At 35.9% G+C, this 21,356-nt stretch overlaps 1 protein-coding gene across 5 annotated transcripts in view; it reads right to left on the reverse strand.

Annotated features, from left to right (window-relative positions):
* The window catches only part of ENTREP2 (endosomal transmembrane epsin interactor 2), a 189,300-nt gene that overhangs the window by 118,373 nt on the left and 49,571 nt on the right, over nucleotides 1–21,356 (reverse strand). For 4 of the 5 annotated variants that reach the window (XR_012776232.1, XM_075505874.1, XM_075505875.1 and 1 more), the window contains exon 2: nucleotides 7,571–7,627. The exons of the other annotated variant lie outside the window; for it this stretch is intronic. Coding sequence is in view for 3 of the 4 variants with exons in the window: in XM_075505874.1 (XP_075361989.1) it covers nucleotides 7,571–7,627 (57 nt within the window). In the remaining variant the exon portion in view is untranslated. The remainder of the gene's footprint in view (nucleotides 1–7,570; nucleotides 7,628–21,356) is intronic. 5 annotated transcript variants of the gene reach the window in all.

Below are 21,356 nucleotides of genomic sequence, written 5' to 3' on the forward strand. Positions count from 1 at the left end.
CCTAATGAAAGGAAAGATTAAACATTGTGGTTGTCCTGCTACTACTGAAACTTTAACTGCTGCCAGAAGCTGAGGAAAGAAAAAAATTTGAAAGACCTACAACAAACTTTCGTGCGAATGGCTCAATCAGGATGTGGCTAAGGATGCCTTAAAGCAGACCTGTTCAATTCCAGTTCTGTTTCTATTCTCTCCTATTCCTCTTCAGCTGCTCTTTTCACTAAAGTCTCCAGTTCAAGACCAGCATTCCGTACATTAAAAACACCCTCCTTGGAATATCTGAACACTTATCAACCCAAATTCGACATGAGAAGACACAAAAGAGGTCCACAGCTTCTGCCATGCATTTCATGTAGGGTGCTGGAATGGAGCCAGATAAATGGCAAGTACTCATATTTCTCTCAAGAAGTCTCCTACAGACCACTGGCACAGTTACTAGAACCAGGGTAGGAAATGTACATACATCCTTGGAAGTGAGTAAGGAAGGAGCAGGAATGAAAGAATGACAGTTACTGGCTGATTGAAAAGGCCTCAAAATCTGATATTCACTAGCCTGGTTTGGTGGAAAATTGTTTTTTTAAATAAGGAAAGAGAATTTACTACCAAAAAAAAAAAAATCTCATTCAAGTTTAACTATTCTGTTTGAGAATCTGCTTGGAATAACTAACAAACAGAAGAAGCTTTGACAGAAACAGAAATATATTTACCTGCTTTCAAATTGATGTAACCTGGAATATGGTTATCAATAAAGACATTAACCTCATTTTTAGATACTTATAGACTCATTAGTCTCATAGACTTTTGGTATAACTACAGTCACACTGCAGTAGTATGCAGAGACAGTTGATCTAGTTTGGTTAGCAGAGCAGTATAGCCATGTTAGTGCTTTACACAACTGGCCCTCAGTGAATGGGAGAAGAGGAAGGGAAGAGACAGAGAAAACTTAACTATGTCCCAACTACAGAAAAACATTATTTACAGCTTACGCTTTCTTCACCAAAGCCATTCAAACCCAAGATACAAATCTATTATAAGTCAGGATTAATTAGTTATGATGCTTATGGCACTATATTTAAAAATTACACTGAAAAAATCAGAGATTCCATTGTCTGATTTCTTATTGGCATGCTTTTGGTTCACTAGCAGTCCTCTCTGCTCATCTAGGTCCTGTTCTCAACAGCTTTTGATGGGAGCTTTTTCAGTCTCCCTCATGTTGCCAGGCTCACATTTTAATTCCTCCTTCCTGTCCTAGTCCTCTGCCTTTCTCTTCCCCTTGATTTAGCATTCAGCTCCTCTGAATTTGAGTATTTTCTTTCCATGCTCCTAGAAAAAAGGTCAAAGAAAAACACTCTGCTCTCAATTTCAAAGCCTGGATTCACACTCCAGTCCACACCAGCTCTGAGCAAAATTTACAGATTTATATTAGAAGAGCTAGTTTGTGAACCAGCATTGGATTTGGTTTGCAAGTAGAAGCGATTACAGCTTTCCAAGTTTCTTTTTGAAAGCAAGCAATACTCAGCAGTCAACCATATCCCAGTTTATCAGAAACTTTGCAAAACTCTGGTATGCAAGATGTAGTTGTTTTTACCCAGTGTTTTGTTAAACTATACAGTAATGCTTCAGCCTCAAAGACGACTCTTTGTCTAATAGCAGGGTTCCTAATGAACATCTTGATCGACGAATTCAAAGAATACGCATGCTGAAATGATACTGCAGAGTGATCAAGGCATATGTTAAAGCAGAGTGATATTCTGCATCTCATCTCAACATCACACAAGTATCAAAGCCAACAATGACATAGAAGGTGATGGATGCCTTTAGACTCTGCCGTTCTCCCAGGGTGTGCAGTTTTTTACTTCTTTTTCTCTTACAGTCTTGACCCATTTATGCTAGTATTGCCTGTCCACTACAGAGATTATCTATTTATTCCAGCTGCCAAAACCAAACCGGGGGGGGGGGGGGGGGGGGGGGGGAAGACGGACACACGGGACGGGACACTTATTTTTTTTTTATAATTCAAAAACTTCAATCAGATTTCATCTGAAAGGAAACTGTAAATTCTCTTATCAGAGTTTAAAAATATGTGTCTCATCTCTTAAGCTACTCTAGAACCTCAGGTAAGTAGTATGGCCAGGAACATGTCAACACCCCACATCCCTGAGGAGAATATAGGAAACTTACTTATATGTTATTTCTGCCCATTTTATGTATCATCTGTTTCCTGCAGTTTGGTTGTCTCTGCTATACTCAGCAATGATATCTAGTGATAGGAGATAATCAATGAGGAAACATTTGGACCAGTTTTACATATCCATGCATCTTGTGGGGCAAGTATATATGTGGATGTATTTATTTAAAATTATTAGTTGGGTTTGTTTTTTTTTTTTTTTTACAACAGGTATAGATCTTTTTCTACTGATTTTTAGTGGGGAAAAAAAAAAACTGATTTAAGTCTGGTATTCAAATTGTTCAAGTTTTTCACAGGACTTCTAGACAGAAAATCTCTCATTTTGCAACAAACTACCAAGCTGGCCCAAGACAAATATTTTCTAACAAAGCCAGTTCAGTATTTGACTGATTCTTACCACAGGTGCAGTCTGAGACCTTGCACAGCAGTTCATCCTTGTGCCTGATGTGCAGGTTGAACTGCTGCTATTTAGGATGACTCCTCTTTTATGTTTCTTAAATGATGAAAATCCTATCTGCTTATCAAAAAAAGAAAAAGAAAGAAAAAGAAAAAAAGCATGAAGTTATGGTTCATTTGAAGGGATAATGCATTGAAAACAGTGTCTCCTTCCATTTAAGCCAAAAGAAAGAAATCAGAAGACATCCTGAAAAACAAATGTACAGACCAGATTTTTGAGCCCAAGCTAGTTACTAAAGGTATATGCACAGATTTGCATGTTCACTGATGCATGGAACTGTATCTGCAGTGCAGATTTCATAGGAAATGCTTTTAAATAGCTATTCAGAGTAATCAAGATCACTTACTAATAAGTATTGTGTTGTGTTCACTGACATTCACAGACATTAAAAAAAATATGCTTCTGTTCCTTGAAAAAAATATTAAATCTATCAGTTTATTGTAAAAGCTTTCAGTTAGAAATGTAAAAATATTTTTCTGGGATCACCCAAATGCCAGATGGCAACAGAGAAGCTTTCTACTCAGTTCAGAGGCTGAATTAATCTCCTTAGCACAAAGAGACTTGCAATTACCATAGACTGTAACAGAGAAATAACCTGACTGCACAGTTTTGTACAAGGTAATTCAACCTCAGAAGCTACACAAGTTCTCCCCCAATTTTCAGTCACTTCCATAAACCACGAGGAAACAAATTCCTATTTTAACACAGCATTTTAGCCTTAAGCAGTGGTACTGACACAGCCAGCACTTAGTTTCCAAATAAGGGACTCTTGAAAGATTTCCCCAAAGCACTACGAATTCTCTGAGACTTTGTAATTAAAAATACAGAAAGCTTAATGAGGAAACATCTGAAATATATGGAAAATACTGTTCAAAATTAATGGATAAACAATTTAAAGATCTCCTTTGCCGAGGTGTCTCCTCTGGTAAATGTAAATACTGGTTTGATAGCAGATTCCTGTATAAGCATTATACAGGAATATAAGCATTATACAAGCATATAAGCAACTGATTCCTTGTATAAGCATTTTGGCAACATAAGCAACTGATGGCTAGGTGGTGACCAGTAAAATTCAGATAAACTAACAAAATCTGGTGAATCCTTCAGATAATTAAGCTACGCAAAGACACTTTAGCATGAGAGCTTCTGTGTGTAATTAAATTTCTGCACATTAACATCACAGTAAAATTTCCTTAGTGCGTACACATTTGTAAATCTACTGAATGTATAACACAAAACACCACTCATGCTAATGTCTTGCTAAACTCATGCTAAACACAACTATTCTCAGTTTTTACTTTGGTTCCAAGGTGTTAAACCATGCAATCACCCACTCATTTCTATACCAATACTACATAACACATTTCTGGTAAGATACAGTCAGAAGTTAATGGTTGATGAACTACTATTTGTGTTTATTGCTTCTTCGACTTCCTCTTTTTGCCTGCAGAAAATAATAAATTTGCAAAGAAAAGACGCTGCATCTGTGAAAAAAATTGTATTAATACAGCAATGAGCAAACCAGAATCAGTACTATGAGGGGCTGACCCTGGCCAGCAGCTGGGCACCACACAGCCGCTCACTCACTCCCCCTTGCAGCAGGACAGGAAGAGAATTGGAAGAGCAAAAGTGAAAAAACTTGTGGGTCCAGATAAAGATAGTTTAAGAAGTAAAGGAAAGAGGAAGAAGAAAACCAAAGCAAGTGATGCAGTGTGGGAAAAAGAGAAAGCCTTGACACTGCGCAAGTACTGCTCAGCAATAGCCAAAACACTGGTGTGTTATCAACCCTGTTTTAGTCACAAATCCAAAACAAGCAGGAAACTGGCACCTCTACAATATTATCAAAGTTTCACCAGTTTTCAGAACATCACAGATGATGTATGGTTTAAGCTTATAAAACTTTATTCATGGCTTCAAATGATAAAGCTACCTTTCTTTTTGTTATCGCTCTTTGCAGTGCCAGATTTTGTAACACATTGCAACAAAAAAAGACATGTATATTGTAATAGATTATATAGTTGTTTATAATACTATAAATTACATTAAAAGGTAATTATTGACCATATATATTTTGCATATGTATTGTATAAGCAGATCACAAGAAATATGACTCATTAGCATGTTGATGGTACTTTGTGCTACAAGGTTGTAAAGTTATACAGTATTAATTGCTTATTCAGAACAGTGATCCTGCACATGTGGGTTCCAACTGCTAAAAGGTATTTACAATTCAACAAGGAAAAACAGACATTATGTAGCCACTGCAAAACTATTAGCACTGGCTATAACACAGCTTAATCACACACAGAGGCAAAAAACGTCATCCCTGTCCCCTATTCCTCCAACTGATTATTATACCACCACCAAGTGCCAATACAGAAATACAGAAGCAAAACAATTAGGGTCTAACTCATGAGCACTAAGCTTACTCTTGGAAACAAATAATTTCCTAGAGCAGATTTCAGGAAGGTGAGCTGTTCTGAGTGTATTAATGCTACCATTTACTATTTCTTCCCTTTTATATTTATTTCCTTGAATGATACTGACCACGACTGCCTATTTACATTTCACTGAATTAATTGATATCTGAAAGCCTGGCTGAATTTACAATGTGCAAGTGTTTAGGAATCAAAGAACCCAAGTCTCAATAGGCCTGAATAACATTTCTGATGCATGAATATTGCTTATTCCAATGGTGTAAGCAGCAACTACAGTTGCTTATGAGCAACTATTTTGAAAAGTCTTAGGTTTAGTTAGATTTCACAGTTGTAAAAGCACTCAATTCAGAAGAATTGTTTTAGTTTTAACAGTTTGTAATATGTGAGCAGTAAAGTGTTCCACAAATGAAAATGAAACGAGATTTGGGTACCAAACATATACTTTCATGATTGTTTCACTGTCAGGAGAACTTTTTCGTTTGAAGTATTTCTAATAGGTAATACTATTACAATTCTATTTATTTTTATTCAATCAAAGAGGCAGCATTCCCAGGTACCAGGTAGATAAATATTATTAACAAAGCCTATAAGGTAGAATAAAATATATTGGAATAAAAACAAGTATACCAGCTATTTGTCATAACACTGAGCAGAAATTTAGTCCAATCTTTACCCAGAGATACACATTCTGACTCTAAACAACATCATAAACGTGCAAAATCTCCAATATGAACTACATTACTGATGGACTAATGGAGAAAACAGCACTTTAGGCCATGCTCCCTTTTGGTAACACCAGGAAAATAAAATAGTTTGCTCCTCCTCTTTCTGCTCCTGCCCAAGCAAGAGACAACCAGAGAAATACTGGGGCAACCAAATGACCACTCCCAGCCTGTCTGTGTATTCTCATATACACATTCATTGTTTGTTTGTTTTTAAAAAATTAAATGGAAAAATCTGAGAAATTCTGAATATTTTTACTTGATGACTACCTATTCATGACATATCATTCTTTTGATATGTTCTAACATGAAAGTTCTCCCTGCTCATCAATGGTGAGTAAAAATTTGTCTTTTTTTGTATCTTAGTCCAGAAACCTGCCTGCTACCTTTCTCATTGGCACTCATTAGTTTCACTAATTTGCTTCAGTTTGACTTAATTTTGGGCACATTTATCTTGCCATCAGGCAGCTTTCTACATCATATAGAGTTCATCTGTTGGTAAAAACACCAACCAGTAAATCAATGCAACTCAATCTGTCCTTTCTTTAATAACTGTGAAAAGTGAATTATGGAAAGGGAAAGAAAAAGAAATATATCACAAGCTCTAACAACACTGCTTTAGTTCATAATACTGAAAGATATACCTGAAGTTCTAATTAGGCTTATTCTTATTAATACAGGTCTTTCCCTTTCATACTCTCCATTATAGTCTTTTTTCTTGGGACTATCTTTAGTATTAACTGTTACAAACCTTACATATGTTACTATGTTACATACACACACTTTTCAAAGACAACATTTACCTGCTAATCCATCCTTATTGACACAGTCATCCTGCCTTCTTAGTAAGATTGATTTGAATCTAATATTGCTTTGTGTTAATAGGTTAATTGAAACTCTATTAGCATGCATATACAAAGCATAAATTACTTTTCATTATTAGGTAACTAGATGAATCTCACAACAGAATACATAATGTAGCTGAAGATTGTTTTGCAGACAAAGAACAGCAGCTACTAAGTTGGAATATGCTTTTTCCCATCCAGATAATTGATGAAAAATATTTCTCTGTGGTGCAATTTTAGGCAAGTTAAGTTAAATGCAAAGATAAATGCCGACCAACAGTCTGTTTGTCTAGAACAATAGTGACAGAGTAAGCAATTGTCTGAGTTCACTATTAATTTTTAAAATATATTAATAAACAAATTATTGAAAATTGTAACATATTTCATGAATATCTATTAACCCAAGCCATAATGCAGTATTGAGCATATCTACTAGACAGCAATGCTCACTATTTTCAGTCATTTTTAATTTCACACCATCAACTACAGTATGATTGTTGCTTTTCTTTAAACATACAAATTTATCAAAATGTTTATGACTCATTAGTTCTTACATTTAAATTACCAAACCATATGCTATCACTTTTAAAAAGAGAGAGAGAACTGTAACAATGGCATGGAAGGGGCAGTAGATACCTGCATTCTTTTACACATAACGAATATTACGGCTCTCCAAGACTTAAGTACAGATAGAAGAAAAATATTATTGTCACTTAGATCATTTATGTAATACAACCTCAAAGTCCCCAAATTTTGTACTAAGTGTTTATAAATATTAGGATACATAAGAGCGCTTGAAAATCATCCCCAGAGGCTATTAGGCTTCTACATAGAGACAAAACCACTGGTAGTTACTTCCACAGAATCCTTTAGTCACTGATCTAAAATCTGTATAACATGATTAAAGCCACATTGCCACTCACCACAAGTGAAAGGGGCCTCTTCCATGAAACAACACCAATCAATCCTGACAACAGCACCTGTAATAAAGAGAGCAGAGTCACCAAAGAGACATGGGGTTTATATCAGTGTCATTAAAAAATAATAGTAAGTATTAAGATGAAGTTTAATACACAGTCATGATGTGTATTTCCAGAGTGCTGGAAACAAACTGCTAAAAAGATAATGTCTTCATTTTATTCTCAATAAAAAATAAACAGAAGTACTACTAAGCTGTTTTTAAAACAAATTTCAAACCAGCTACCAGATCCAATTAGTTCTGATCAGATCACAAGAGGTCTTCAAACATCTTCTCTCCAAGTCCCAAATGTTATCAGCACTAAAGTATAATAAATGTTTAGGGTAAATTTTCTTGTGGTCTCTTAGCTTCACCAAAAATTAGCTCACAAAAAGGGGAGTAAAGATAGCTCAACATTGCAATCTATAGGTCTTCTAACGTTTTTCAAAAATCACTACATCATATGTATGCTGTGCACAAGTTTTTTCCTTCTTAAATAAAAAGTAACTTGGAGTTTGATGATTTTAACAACTTGCCTACTTAATTTTGGCAACATGGTTTGATTTCAGAGCCTGCATAGCACATTTATCTAATATCTTGGACATCTATCTGCTGAATTGCAGTGAACGCCCCATCACATAATCAAAATATATCAAAGCTACTAAAAACGTGTTCAAAAAACGTAGATTTGCCGGCTTCCTTAAGCACAATTCCTACAGATGTATGTACCTGCTGACAATAACAACAGTGCTGATTCACAGAGCAAAAAATAAACAGAATACATCAGTGTTGACTTCTGCAGCATTAGAAATGCAGTAACATTAGGTATAAACACCTTTCAACATGCATATGAAAACTCCATTATCATTAATGCAAGCTGTGCTCATGCATGAAAAAGATGCATTTACTTTAATAGGCACATACTGAGGCGGGACAAAAACAGAAGGTAAAATGACTTTCCAGTACAGGGACTGCAAACAAAGGATTTTTTTAAAAAGCCCTTGATGGTGTCTTTCCCAGCATTTTCAACCCTCCACACTCAGGTAAGTTTCTAGAAATTTAGAGGGCTCTGATTCTGAATATGGGACAGAGCAAAAGATGCAGTTTCTTGATATATCTTAAACCATTTGCTTTCCAAGTCTTCATCTCCAAAATGGTTATTGTACGTAACACACTCTCTAGTACGCTTCCTTTAAACTTCTCTTCTGAACTACATAAAATGTATATTTACATAAATATTAATTAAAACCACATTGAATATAGCGAAACACTATCAAGGCAAAGACATTTATAGAAATGTAAAATTACAGATGTTTAAGTATTAATTTGTTTAATAAAACAAATGATATCTTTTTTCCTCAGTACAACTTGGGATCTTGCAATGCTTTTCTCATCAATTTAGAGCATATGAGTTACAGGAAACTCCAAGTTTTATTGTCTATTCTTATTCCTACTTTCTTGTTCAGGCTGATATACCATATGTCAAGTCATCCTCTCCTTTTCTACAAATTTAAGAGTTCCTCACTTTTTCAGCTTGTAAACACGAGAAATTTTCCAGTCAGTGGATTCAGTTACCATTAAAATAAGCATACAAGTTGTTCCCATTAATTGCAGAAACTCCTTCTTAGCCTTCTTCTCAGATACTAAATAATGCAAACAGTGGCTACCCTTAGTTCCTATGTTATCTGAATAAACAGAATCCATAGCATAGCACATCCTATGTATCTGCATTTCCTTGCAATCAAAACATATGACAATATGCATACGACATGTCAATTCAAACACATGACAATTCAAATATACTGAAATAAACTAATTTTAGAAAAAAAGAAGAAATGTTACAACATAGAATTTAGAAAGCTTAATTATCCCACTAAATGCATGGAGTATTCCTGCGGGGGGGGGGGGGGGCAATCCCAACTGTATAAATGAGCTCTAGTAATAACTGAAATTAAAAATAAAATGGAAACTCTTGTCTCTATAAATCACCTATAATATATTAACAGGTTAGGTATAGTTGATAAAGCAACATCAATCCCTTTATTTTGCAGCAGAATAGATACCCTCGTACCACTAGCAAATGCAAGTTATTCCAAGTGCCTTAGAAAAGACAAGGTAGCAATATACTAAAGTAAGTAAAGGCAAAACTACATAAGTAGGGCTTAAACAAGTTTCCAAAGTCACAAGGGTCCCATTAAGGGATAGAGAAAATACAACAGCTGAGAAGACTATTGAAACTCCATCTGTTCAGACAAGCAGAAAGAAAGGAGTCAAGGACTCTTCTAAACACTCTCCTCCTTCTTTGGACTATGAAATCTGGTAGTGGCTGACCTCCAGTGCTCAGATAACCCAACCCACCATGAAAGGTATATATACACCTGCCCTTCAGTGCCAGGTAAGGCCATTCCTCCTCTGCACTGAGGAAATTCAAGGATCACTTACACAGAAGAAAAAGTAGAGGACAGTATATTCCTGAAACTCTTAATTACTGGTATGTCTTTTTGAGAAAACATCTCTCCTTTGACAGTGAAGCCTGAAGTGAAAACTTGACACATACAGGTGCCCAGCGAGTGGTTCTTTGGAATCTCAGAGCATGAATAACTTTGTGTACACATGTATCCATCATGTTCAGCTTACCCCTATTTAAACACTAACCATGCAGTCAAAACTAATGCAACAGACAACACTCATGCTGCTACCTGACTATGAATGACCAGATTTCAAGACTTGAGACCAGAATCAACAAAGAAACTGAAGAGATGGCAGTAGTCTTTGGAACCATGGTATGCAACAGCTAGACCATACTGCAGTCATAAGTAGTGTTATTGAACACTACAAGTTATAAGAGCTTTATGGAGTGCGATCAGTTTCAGATGAAGTCAATTTCAAGTTATTTACCTCTACTTGTAGGTAAGTTATATGGCACCACTTGCTGTGTACTAAAATCAAAAGAAAGTGAGAGAAGATGCATAATTCTTATTACTAAGGTTTATCATTTTTACTTAGTTGTTCATCAAATAGTCATATAACAGAAGGTCTAAGGATGACAAAGATGTGCAAGGGTTCTAGACACCACCTGTGTGGCAGAGCCAAGACTGAAAGATATACCCTTCCTGTTGAAATTCCAGCTTTTGGAAAGCATTGTGATTTTGACATCTAATCTTGTTTTAAATCAGGGTGCAGACTGTTGGGGTTTTTTGTGTGTGTGGTTTTTTTTTTTTATGCCCTTTTAATTCTGATTTCTGAAGATATTTTGGACTTCCAATATGTTATTGCAGAATTACTTCATTATTTTTGTATCTACATATTATATACCACTTGGTGGTATTTCAAAGTATCTACAGCCCACAGAGGTGAAAGTTAGTGCCTACAAGATAGCCATGGATCTCCCTTGTTTCAGACACCTCTTGTCTGAAAAGAAAATGGCAAACAGGCAGCCATAAAAAGTCAACTTACAATAGCAAAGTGCGTGCAAGAGAAGTATTACAACTTTCTATCTGACTGCATCCCAACTAAATCTAATAGGCATGAGCACCTTAATTAAATCTTTTGGCCTCACAGAATAAACTGGGCCCTTGAAGTACGAGCTAATTTTGTAATCTCTTTGGAACCACAAGAAGAAGGTTTATCCCTGGACCAGTTGATCTCAACTGGCTTGTTCCACACTGCATAGCATTTGAACATGGTTTCCCTTGGACTCCATGTTTCCCATATGTCATGGTTTAACCCCAGTTGGCAACTAAGCACCACACAGCCACTAGCTCACCCTCCCCCCTCCCAGGGGGACGGGGAAGAGAATCGGAAAAGCACAAATAAGAAAACTCGTGGGCTGAGATAAGAACAGTTTAATAACTGAAATAAAATAATAATAACAACAACAACAATAATAATAAATTGTAATGAAAAGGAAACCAACAAGAGAGCGAGAGAGGAACAAAACCCAGGGGAAAAAAAACAACAACAACAAAACCCACAACAAACACAAAACCAAGTGATGCAACCGCTCACCACCCGCCAACCGATGCCCAGCCAGTCCCTGAGCAGTGATCACTGCTCCCCGGCCAACTCCCCCCAGTTTATATACTGAGCATGACATCATATGGTATGGAATAGCCCTTTGGCCAGTTTGGGTCAGCTGTCCTGGCTGTGCCCCCTCCCAGCTTCTTGTGCACCTGGCAGAGCATGGGAAGCTGAGAAGTCCTGGGCTAGTGTAAACATTACTTAGCAACAACTAAAACATCAGCATGTTATCAACATTATTCTCATACTAAATTCAAAACACACCACTGTATTAGCTACTAGGAAGAAAATTAACTCTATCCCAGCCAAAATTAGGACACCATACAATCCAGGAACATAGTATTTTTGGTTTGATTTCAGTTCAAAGTGCACTCATAAAAAAAACTTTAGTCATAAACAATCAGCATGGTTTTTTAAAACATTAAGCCAAAGTTGTGTGTGGTATTGCATTGGGCATAAATAAAAAGTTTGGGGCAATCTAATTATGTTTCTAACAATATAAATATCTATACATAATTTTGTAAACAGATTTAATGAATCTTTTAAAATGAAAGGCCAGAAAACTATTTTGAAAAGTGTTATATGAAAAATTAACATGATTTTTGGCAACACTAAATGAAAAACAAAAGGGAAATTTCGATTACACATTGTATGACTACGATTACCAACAGACTTATGATCATAGAAGTATCAGCAAAATTTATATGGCCATAAGAGCTAAATTTACATGTTTACAGATGTGTATGTATATGCTTTCAAAAATATATGTTGTGAATGTGTCTGGATAACCTAGAAACCAAACAGCCTACCTGTACATGTACTCCAGGACCTACCAACACCGTCACTGTCCCCATGGAGAATTTTGCTCCTTCCCCCCCGCAACCCAGTCTGAAACTCTTGTTTCAATTTACACCCATTACCTCTTGTTCCTTGATGTGCTGCTGTAAAGTGCCTGGTATTAAGAACAACATTAAATTGGCACAATTACAAAAAAAAAAAATCGATTTTCATCTCAATCTAGACTTAAAAAGTAGGCTGCAAAAATATTACTTGTCATACTTTCTTAAGAAAGACTTTTTTGCTATTTTGTAACAGCAGATTTGTCAAGCTGGTATGCAGAATAGTAAGACAAAAGGTAACAAAATGGGTGTCAAAGAAAGGAATACTTTTACAAATGAGGAAAAATGTATACAGCTGTCAGTCACCTTTAATTATTCTTAATAACAGGAGTTGAGATGCAGTTAAGAAACCATAAATCCCTCCTCTTCACAATTTCAGGGCTTGCAGCTTTCTGGAACTCAGATTTTATTTTCTCCTTTTTTCCCAAGACATTAAGGAGATCAATTGTCAGTATCATAATTCTTCAGCAAGTCCAAGGGTATGTTTACATTTTGATACTGTATTTAATCTGCTGTACTCAAAGTGGAATAAACAAAAAACATTATATGTTGATGTGAGTTTCTGTATCATTTTCTAACATTTTTCTAATGCATGCTAAAATTTTTCTATTTTCTTTTTATTTGCTCTGGAAAATGAGAAGCCTTGCTTAGGAGGTCTTAAGGTTAAAATAAAGTTTTGACAGGGATGTCTTATGCAAAATAAAGATCTGTACTTCAAACTCTCATTTTGTTGTCATTCTCCAGACACTTTCGATTTGAATGCATCTTTTTAAAGAATACGCCTATGAGGACAGGTGGAAGCAAGTTGGTTTTACAGGGGAGAAGACTGAGATGGAACATAACAGCAGTTTCAAAAATAAACAAGATTGTTACAAAGAAGAGATTGATCAATTGTTCTTCAACTACACTAAGGGCTGAACAAGAAATAATTGATTTGCATTTGCACTAACAGAGATTCAAGCTGGACACCAAGAAAAACTTTCTATGCTCAAGACATTTCAACATTGGTAGAAGGGGTAGGTTATAGAATTCCCATCACCAGAATTTGTTAACAACACATCAGACAAACATCCATCAAGGCGGGCCAGGCAGAACCAGGCATAGCACAAACAGGCAGATGCACAAGGCAGCTGAACGGAGAGGGCAGAGCAGTAAGCAGGCTGCCTAATTTACTATACCAAAGGAGGTAAATACCAGCACTTCCAGCAGTAGTATCATCTAGTGCTTTCTGTCAGCAAAGCACTACAGCAACTGTTTCTCTTCAGAAGTGCCTGAAATCACTGACACTTCCCAAGGTTCCCCTCTCCCATCTACAGGAGTACAGACTGCTGCAACATTTAATTTTGCCAACTTAAATGTTTCTTGAAGGGTGAAGTTCAATTGTACCTGAACAACTAAAAAGTATTGATATCCCCAATTATCTCTGGGTCTAGGTGTACCTCACACAGAGAGACTAAATCAACAGCTGAAATATCTTCAAGGATGACATTTCTGTGAAATCTACAGTAGCCCTTGTAACAGGTAGATAATTATTTAACAAAATGCAAACATTAAATATTGCAGGAGTAATGTCACAAATATCACATACTCAGAGACTACAAAAGTGTGACACATTACGAAAGAGTAAGAAATCTTCTTATAACAATACTCCCTGCAGCATCTATAATCCATTAGTGCAAAATGATGGTAAGTGAAATACAAACTATAGGAAAAAAAGAACTGTGACAGCATGGGAATTAGCTAAAAGGGGACTAGAATAATCTACCAGTAATGCTACTCTCTGTTCCAATTCCTGGAAAAATAGTGAGGATGAAAATCTCTTGGGGTAAGGGTGGTGGGAGTGTATTAATAAGTATCAGAAGAAAAAAAAAATATACATGTTTCTACATGCATGCACACACACATAAAAACTGCCTGGACAAATACAGGACAGTAGCATGATTTTGGAATGGTCTTTCAAAAAAGTCATCCTAAATGGTGGGTGCTGATAAAAATCATACCATTCCACCACATTCAAAATACTGCAAAAATCAGTCATAGGCTAAAAAATTTTTACAACAGTTAATATAGCTATTTATTTGCAGATATGCAAACTGACTCTTCAACATGCAGCTGTCATTAGAATCCAGAGACCATTCTCTTGTTTAAAGACTACATCACTATGAACACAAAGAGCACAAGTATCACCAGACTGCCTAGCCACAAGCAAAAGATGTACACAGATGTACACTGCAAGGTAAATACAAGCAAGTCAACAGCAACCAAAAAATTAACAACTTAAGCACAGTTTTGAGCTATTTTCTAGAAAGACTCAGTATGTTCCAGACTCACAAACACTACATCATAGCTTCGTCTCTCTCATTTACCCACTGTGAACCTAAAACTAATCTAATTCTAATTGCCATGGAAACAGGAGCAGAGAAACAAAATACCTCGGTGCCCCACAAGAATAGGACAGTAAAATTACCTATACATTGACGCAGCTACCACAATGTATTAACAGTACGTAATTTTAATCTCATTTTAAGCTCTAGGGTGAGCTTTTTTGTTTGTCTTTGTTTTCCTCAGAAATATGCTCCACACCCATCAGAAATGTGTTTTTTCCACATCTGTAGTTTGTTTACGGAAGCAACCAACAATTACTATAAAATTACAGCACACACTCTAAATATTTTTGTAGAAAAAGGATTAATCCAAAAAGATATTTTTTCCTTTGACATACAGAGAAAAACAAGGGCTGATAGAGCACATATACATCAGAATAACATATTTTCCAATTATGAACAAAAATCATACGTTCTGTATTTGTAACTCTTCCAAGTGGTTCAGATCTGTTATGCTCAACTTCACTACAACATGCAAACTGTATTAAAAGCAGTGGACAGGGATTTACATAAAATATTAAGTACAGAGCTGATATGTCAGTGGCTTACAATACAGTCTTAATTCTAATCTGGTTTTTATTAAACACATTCACAGAACACACTATTACATTATTTTATACATCCCATAATGTAATCCATGAGTATTAATATGGCACACAGCCATTAGCATAGGAGTACTTAAACAGAAAGGAAACTAAGCAGTTTGCAACCGATCCTCCATGCTTTCAAATTTATTAGAGCATTTATGAATAAACTTGAAATAAACAGATGACTGAGGACCTAGCTCAATACATGTTGTTTCACAGGTGAAGAGCTTTAACTCAGAATAAGATCTGTCGAGATATTGTAAAGATCACATAAGAAGCTTTTGTGGCAATTTCCATTTTGGACAATTCTCTAAAATTAAAATGAGGTTCCTCATAGAACTTGAGCAACTTCCTTCCACTAGAATGACCTACTACTTTTGAGTAACGCCACCAGCAACACTATCGCATAACCAATCGCTGAATGTTTCATAATGTTCAAAATAAAAGCTAAAACAAATAATTCTTTTAAAAATAATTCACTGAAGAAATTTGCTGCCCATACGTGCTATTCAACATCTCTACAATAGCTCAGATCAACTCTGGATTGCTTATCAATCCTTTGAAGCAGGAAGGTTCTACTGAGGCAGCAGTCAAAAGCTTAATTAAAATGCAGTGAACCAAAGAAATCAGTGAAATTAGAAGCTGTTTGTCCAATATGATAGATCTGTATACAGGTATTGTACACTCAAGTGTTAGTGTTTTCTCATCTGAATATTTATTTCTTGGTCTTTATGTGCAGTCCATACGATAGATTACAAAGATTATTTCTATGAGGGGAAAAAAATCTCCAAGTCTAAAAGTATACTGAATTTCCTTTCCAAAAATACTGGCACATTTTAAATTCTTTGTAATTTCATTATAGTGAAATTTCCTCAAGGGCTGAGAGTGTGGAAACTTTATCTTAAGTCCAGTAACAAAAGATTCCATGATTTTTCCATTACAAAGGCAAAGATATTACCCAGCTATGAGGACTTCACTTCCAGAATTTTCATTTTATGTTTCAGTTACAAAAAAAACCTATATCCATCATGTTGCTGTGACAAAGAAAAATATTGTGATAAATTTCTTCAGACATTTCCTAATCTGTTTTCACACCAATCTTGACTTGTATCATTGACTCAGTACAGAATATTATTCTAGAAATTTTGTTTTCCAGTAGCGTTAGGAAATCACTAATGAGATTTTCGCTGCTGGGCTCTCCCAATAATCATAAGAATGAAGACTGAGATTGCTTTAGATAAGTGTAATGAGACAATGGCTCTTTCAATTACTGACACAATTCCTCAAGGGATGAAAGCTGAGTTGCGTTGTAAAGTGATCTAAACATCAAGAATAACAGTATTTTCTTTGCCTCAAACTCAGAAGAGCTTCCAAATGCAGATAAAATGCAGTGCTTCTGCATATCACTAGTACACAGTAAGCTGCAGTCCTCCCGTTCCATGGATCGTTTGAAGCTATATTCCTAACTGCACTGCCGCAAGGGCACATGGAGATAGGTTAATCAAAAAACAATAAACCTCATACTCTAATGAGCATGAGTAGTGATTCGCCTCAGGGCCATGCTACCAGATGAAAGGTTAAGGATACACAGACTGAGGCTAGAGATAGAAATGGACAGAGCAAATATTAAATGGTCATAACAGATATACACTATCTCCAATCCTTAGCCCACTGACTTTTGTCACACTCTTGGTGAAAGCCGTCTACACTACTGGATTTATCAGCTTTTCTAAAACACCCTTCTCAGGCATCTATAACCATGACAGACTGTTAGTGACCATGTCCAAAATGGTACTTAAGAGAGAAAGGACAAATGAGTTTGTATAAGCACAGGTTTAAATCAGGATGGATAGATGCCTTCCAAACACCCTGACAATCCAAGGGTTCTCAAGATGAATTTCATGTCTCTGACATCATGTATCTTACCTGCTAATTTTTAAAGTTGTTTTTCTCAAAGGATCGCACTATTCTAGAAAGTATATTCAAGGTAATTTATTACTATTAATTAGCAGAATGAATGTATCTGAAGCCTACAGTGTTTCTCTTGTTTGGACTTAAAATTTCTGTTCTTCGAAGAACAATTAGTATAACTAATACTTAATGAAATTACATATTAACAATAAGAAGTCTTCTTGAATATTGGAAACTCTACTAACATGCACCTCAAGGTTAAGCTGTTAAATAAAACACGGTAAGGCAAGAAATGCTTTAAATGGCAGGTAGCAAGGACATTAGTAAGACTCATTCCAAAGACTTTGCTCCACAATCATCAAGTTTATGTGATACTTACAGCTTCTTCCCTGACAAGATAACAGAGAATCAATTACATCTTAATAGGATTTAAAGATACAAATGCACATACTTTCTCTGAAGCCAGGTAAAACTTTTTTTTTTTTTTTAATATTACCAACCTCCCTGTGTTTTACTAGCTGAATAGCTAGTACAAACCACCAATCATCTCTGACCTTCAGAAGAACTCTGTCCCATGTAAAAAAAATTGATACAATAATTTCATTTTTCTTACTCTGGAGCTACAGTGCAGTAACTACCTCGGGACCTAAAGTAAAAATTCCCTTTTAGTCATTATGGCTTCTGTTATAAATGGTTACAATTTTTAAGGATAAATTGAAAGCTCACAGAACACATCAAACCAACTGTTTTAGAGCCTGATGCTCATTATTTACTAACAGTGCAGGCAGTAACTCTTCAGCTCTCACCTTGCTATCCTGCTTAATGTCTCTCAACTACCACCTGAAGAGAAAAATTAAAACCATACACCCATCTATCCACTGGCTTCACTACTGAGATGTTTCTCATTTGTGTCAATTGTTACATTACCTTTTTTTTTTTGTGAAATGCATGGACACCCGCTTCAAGTTGAACTCCATACATTTTACAAAATCTACAGCAAACTTTACAAGGTAATAGAATCTAGTAACTACAGGTGTGGATTATAACCAAAACTCAAATGTTTCATAATCCTATTACAAACATGTACTCTCATGACAAGGAAATGTTTTATATCATTTTAAGGCTGTCACTAGACACATACAAGTGAGAAAGGCTTATTATCACCCTTGCTTTCTAGAGTAGTTTTAGGAAATGCAGTAAAATTAGCCTGGTCTCCCATTAATTGGTTCAAGATCAAAACCTAAATCTTCTTTCAGTCTGGTTTTACCTCAAAATACTCTGAAGACTGCAAGCTGCCTAGCTCCTCCTCTATTTAGCAGTTTCCTTTTCAAGTCTATAGAAGTCTACACACTGACTCCCACCTGCAGTTTTATTTCACCTTCCTTTTCAAAGAAGCCTCACTGAAAATAGTTTTTCACTTTTCTTTTCTACTTTTTATTCATCCTTTCCCTGTACATGCACATATACAAATATGTGGATATAAACCTAAAACACAATATACTCCATGTATTCCACTGCTATTCCCTCCTTTAAAAAGTGTTACAATGAGCTATATATTTCAAATATATAAACATATTTACATGTTTATAATACATGTACAGACATACAATCAATATAATCAATTTTTATCCATAAAATTTACAAGATAAAGTTATTAACAAAAGCTCTATATTTAAGAATCATACGTGGGTTCTCAAGCACAACCACTTACATAACTAGCTTGTTTCATCCAAATTTATTAATCAAGAAGGATGAGAAGGGGCAAATTTAGCTACTCTTTAAATTAGATGTTCATATTTTAAAAAGTTTTGTGTGACTGGTCAATCTTTTAAGCTTTCAATTTTTCTGTCCATCCCCCCCCCCAGTTACTGTGTCACATACATTTTTCTACGCAAATGTCCTTGTTTTTCCCAAGTTTCTTTTATTCTTAACTCAGAAATAGCACACTAATGCATTCTTTTTTCCTTTTTTTTTTTTTTAAATTAAACTTCAGAATCCACCAGCAACCCGAGTCATTCTGGGGTTTTGCTTAATTTTTACAGACAGTACTAGAAAAATATCCAGTACATTAATCCATACTGTGTTAAGTCAGAATACCTCTGTCCCATAGACTACAACAGCAAGTTTCATGTTACCTCACCAATATGAAATGCGCTCAGAGCTGATACTATGCAGAAACACATTGGTTTGATTGGGTACATCTATACTACGACTAGAGAATTTTTCTCAACACCTACCCCCTAAAAGCAAATCTGATTTCAACCAGTTTCCTGCTGAGACAAGATCAGGAAATACCTCCACCTGGTCCTTTCCAGCCTGGATGCCACAGAGTGGAAATCCAGGTGCCATCAGCAGCTAGTAGCAACTGTATCAAATTTCAGCCAGGTCCCTGCACAGGATGCTCAGAGGCCTGAACTCCTGACACTTAGAGCCTGTCAGCAGCAAACTGTATGAATGAAATCATGTTGATACACAGTCAAAATAGATTGAACAAAGGAAGTAATGTGTTTAGAATAATTTAGAGCATTAGCTCTATTCTTAATTATAATAATTCTCATTCATTGTTATTGAAGACTTAAAAGACATTACTTTAGACATGCTGCATACAAGGCATAAGATGCCTATTGTGTGACAACCCTTGAGACTGACTTTTATAAAAATCTGTTTCTAATTGGTTTGGAAAGAAACAGCAAAGGACTAGGATAAGTAGAAAACAGTGTATCACTCCAACAACACAAACCATCCATGAAGTTCTACAATGCAGCCACAAGAAAATGAGTTTTCAATGACATCCCATTGTGTAATGAAAGCCATCAAGCTCACAGAATTGAATGCACATTACTGGGACAATCTAGCTAAAAGAGAGGAGTTGTTCTCACACCAAGCTCTTTGGTACCATGTTGACATGGACTTAACAGCTTAAGACTGCAGAACTACTTTGCAAAAGCATAGTAGTTTTCTAGTGAAATCTGACATATGACATGCCCTCAAAATTCAAGCCAAACATTAAGTGAGAATTAAAAAAACAACAAAACCTCTCTAATCGAAGCCTAATTCTGATATATAGGCTTCTTAAGCTGTCAGCAGGCAATAGATTTGGGGAGCGTGTGACACACTATTTCAGTGATTTTAATGCAATGGATTATTTGGGCAATACTAGTCCAAACACTGAAAAAGTATAACCTTACTTCCAAAATCAAAACCCAGAGCCGTTTTAGGTGCAAGGGGAGTGCGAGTGGCGAAAGAGGGAATCCTAGAAACATAACAGAGCAACTAAAATTATGTCTGTTTTCACTCCATAAGAGATTCAAAAGGATTACTGATGCATAACTCTAAACTCATTTGAACAGCAAGTTGTAATTTATCATAAACAAGGTTAAAATACACAAACTCTGAAACTTTACAGACAGAAATTCATCTTGTACAACACTGTTTATGAAGCCAAGGTGGATCATCAAATTCAAACTTTTTCCATCTTGATTTTGGAAATAAAGCAAGAATAAAACACCAAACTTCATATGAGACCTCACCTCACACAGACCCAATTTGCCACATCTTGTGCTCTGCCTTCTAGTATTACTTAATCTTCTAGAGGTTCATGCTATTTTATGCTTCCAAAAGAAGACAGAATGAGAAGGATCTCAAGTGCATTCCTGAGCTAGCCAAAAAACTGAGTCTAAATTAACTCAAATTTAGATGCGAATGCTAAGACTGCTCAATCTTTCATTAAATTTTCACAGCTTTGCACTGCAATCTGCATGCCAACACCCTCTCCAAGTTGTTTTTGACACCCTGGCATACTTGCAACTACTCAGGTTAATGCTGCAAATGGCCATTCAGCCACATCTCACTCTCATTTACTCTACAGAAATCCTTTCTCCACTGAAAAATTAAGTCCCAGGAGTCCAAAGGCTTATTCCAACCTGACTCTAAGGGCAGGACTTCTATTA

Source organism: Mycteria americana, chromosome 6, assembly GCF_035582795.1.
Source record: "Mycteria americana isolate JAX WOST 10 ecotype Jacksonville Zoo and Gardens chromosome 6, USCA_MyAme_1.0, whole genome shotgun sequence".
Classification (NCBI taxonomy): domain Eukaryota; kingdom Metazoa; phylum Chordata; class Aves; order Ciconiiformes; family Ciconiidae; genus Mycteria; species Mycteria americana.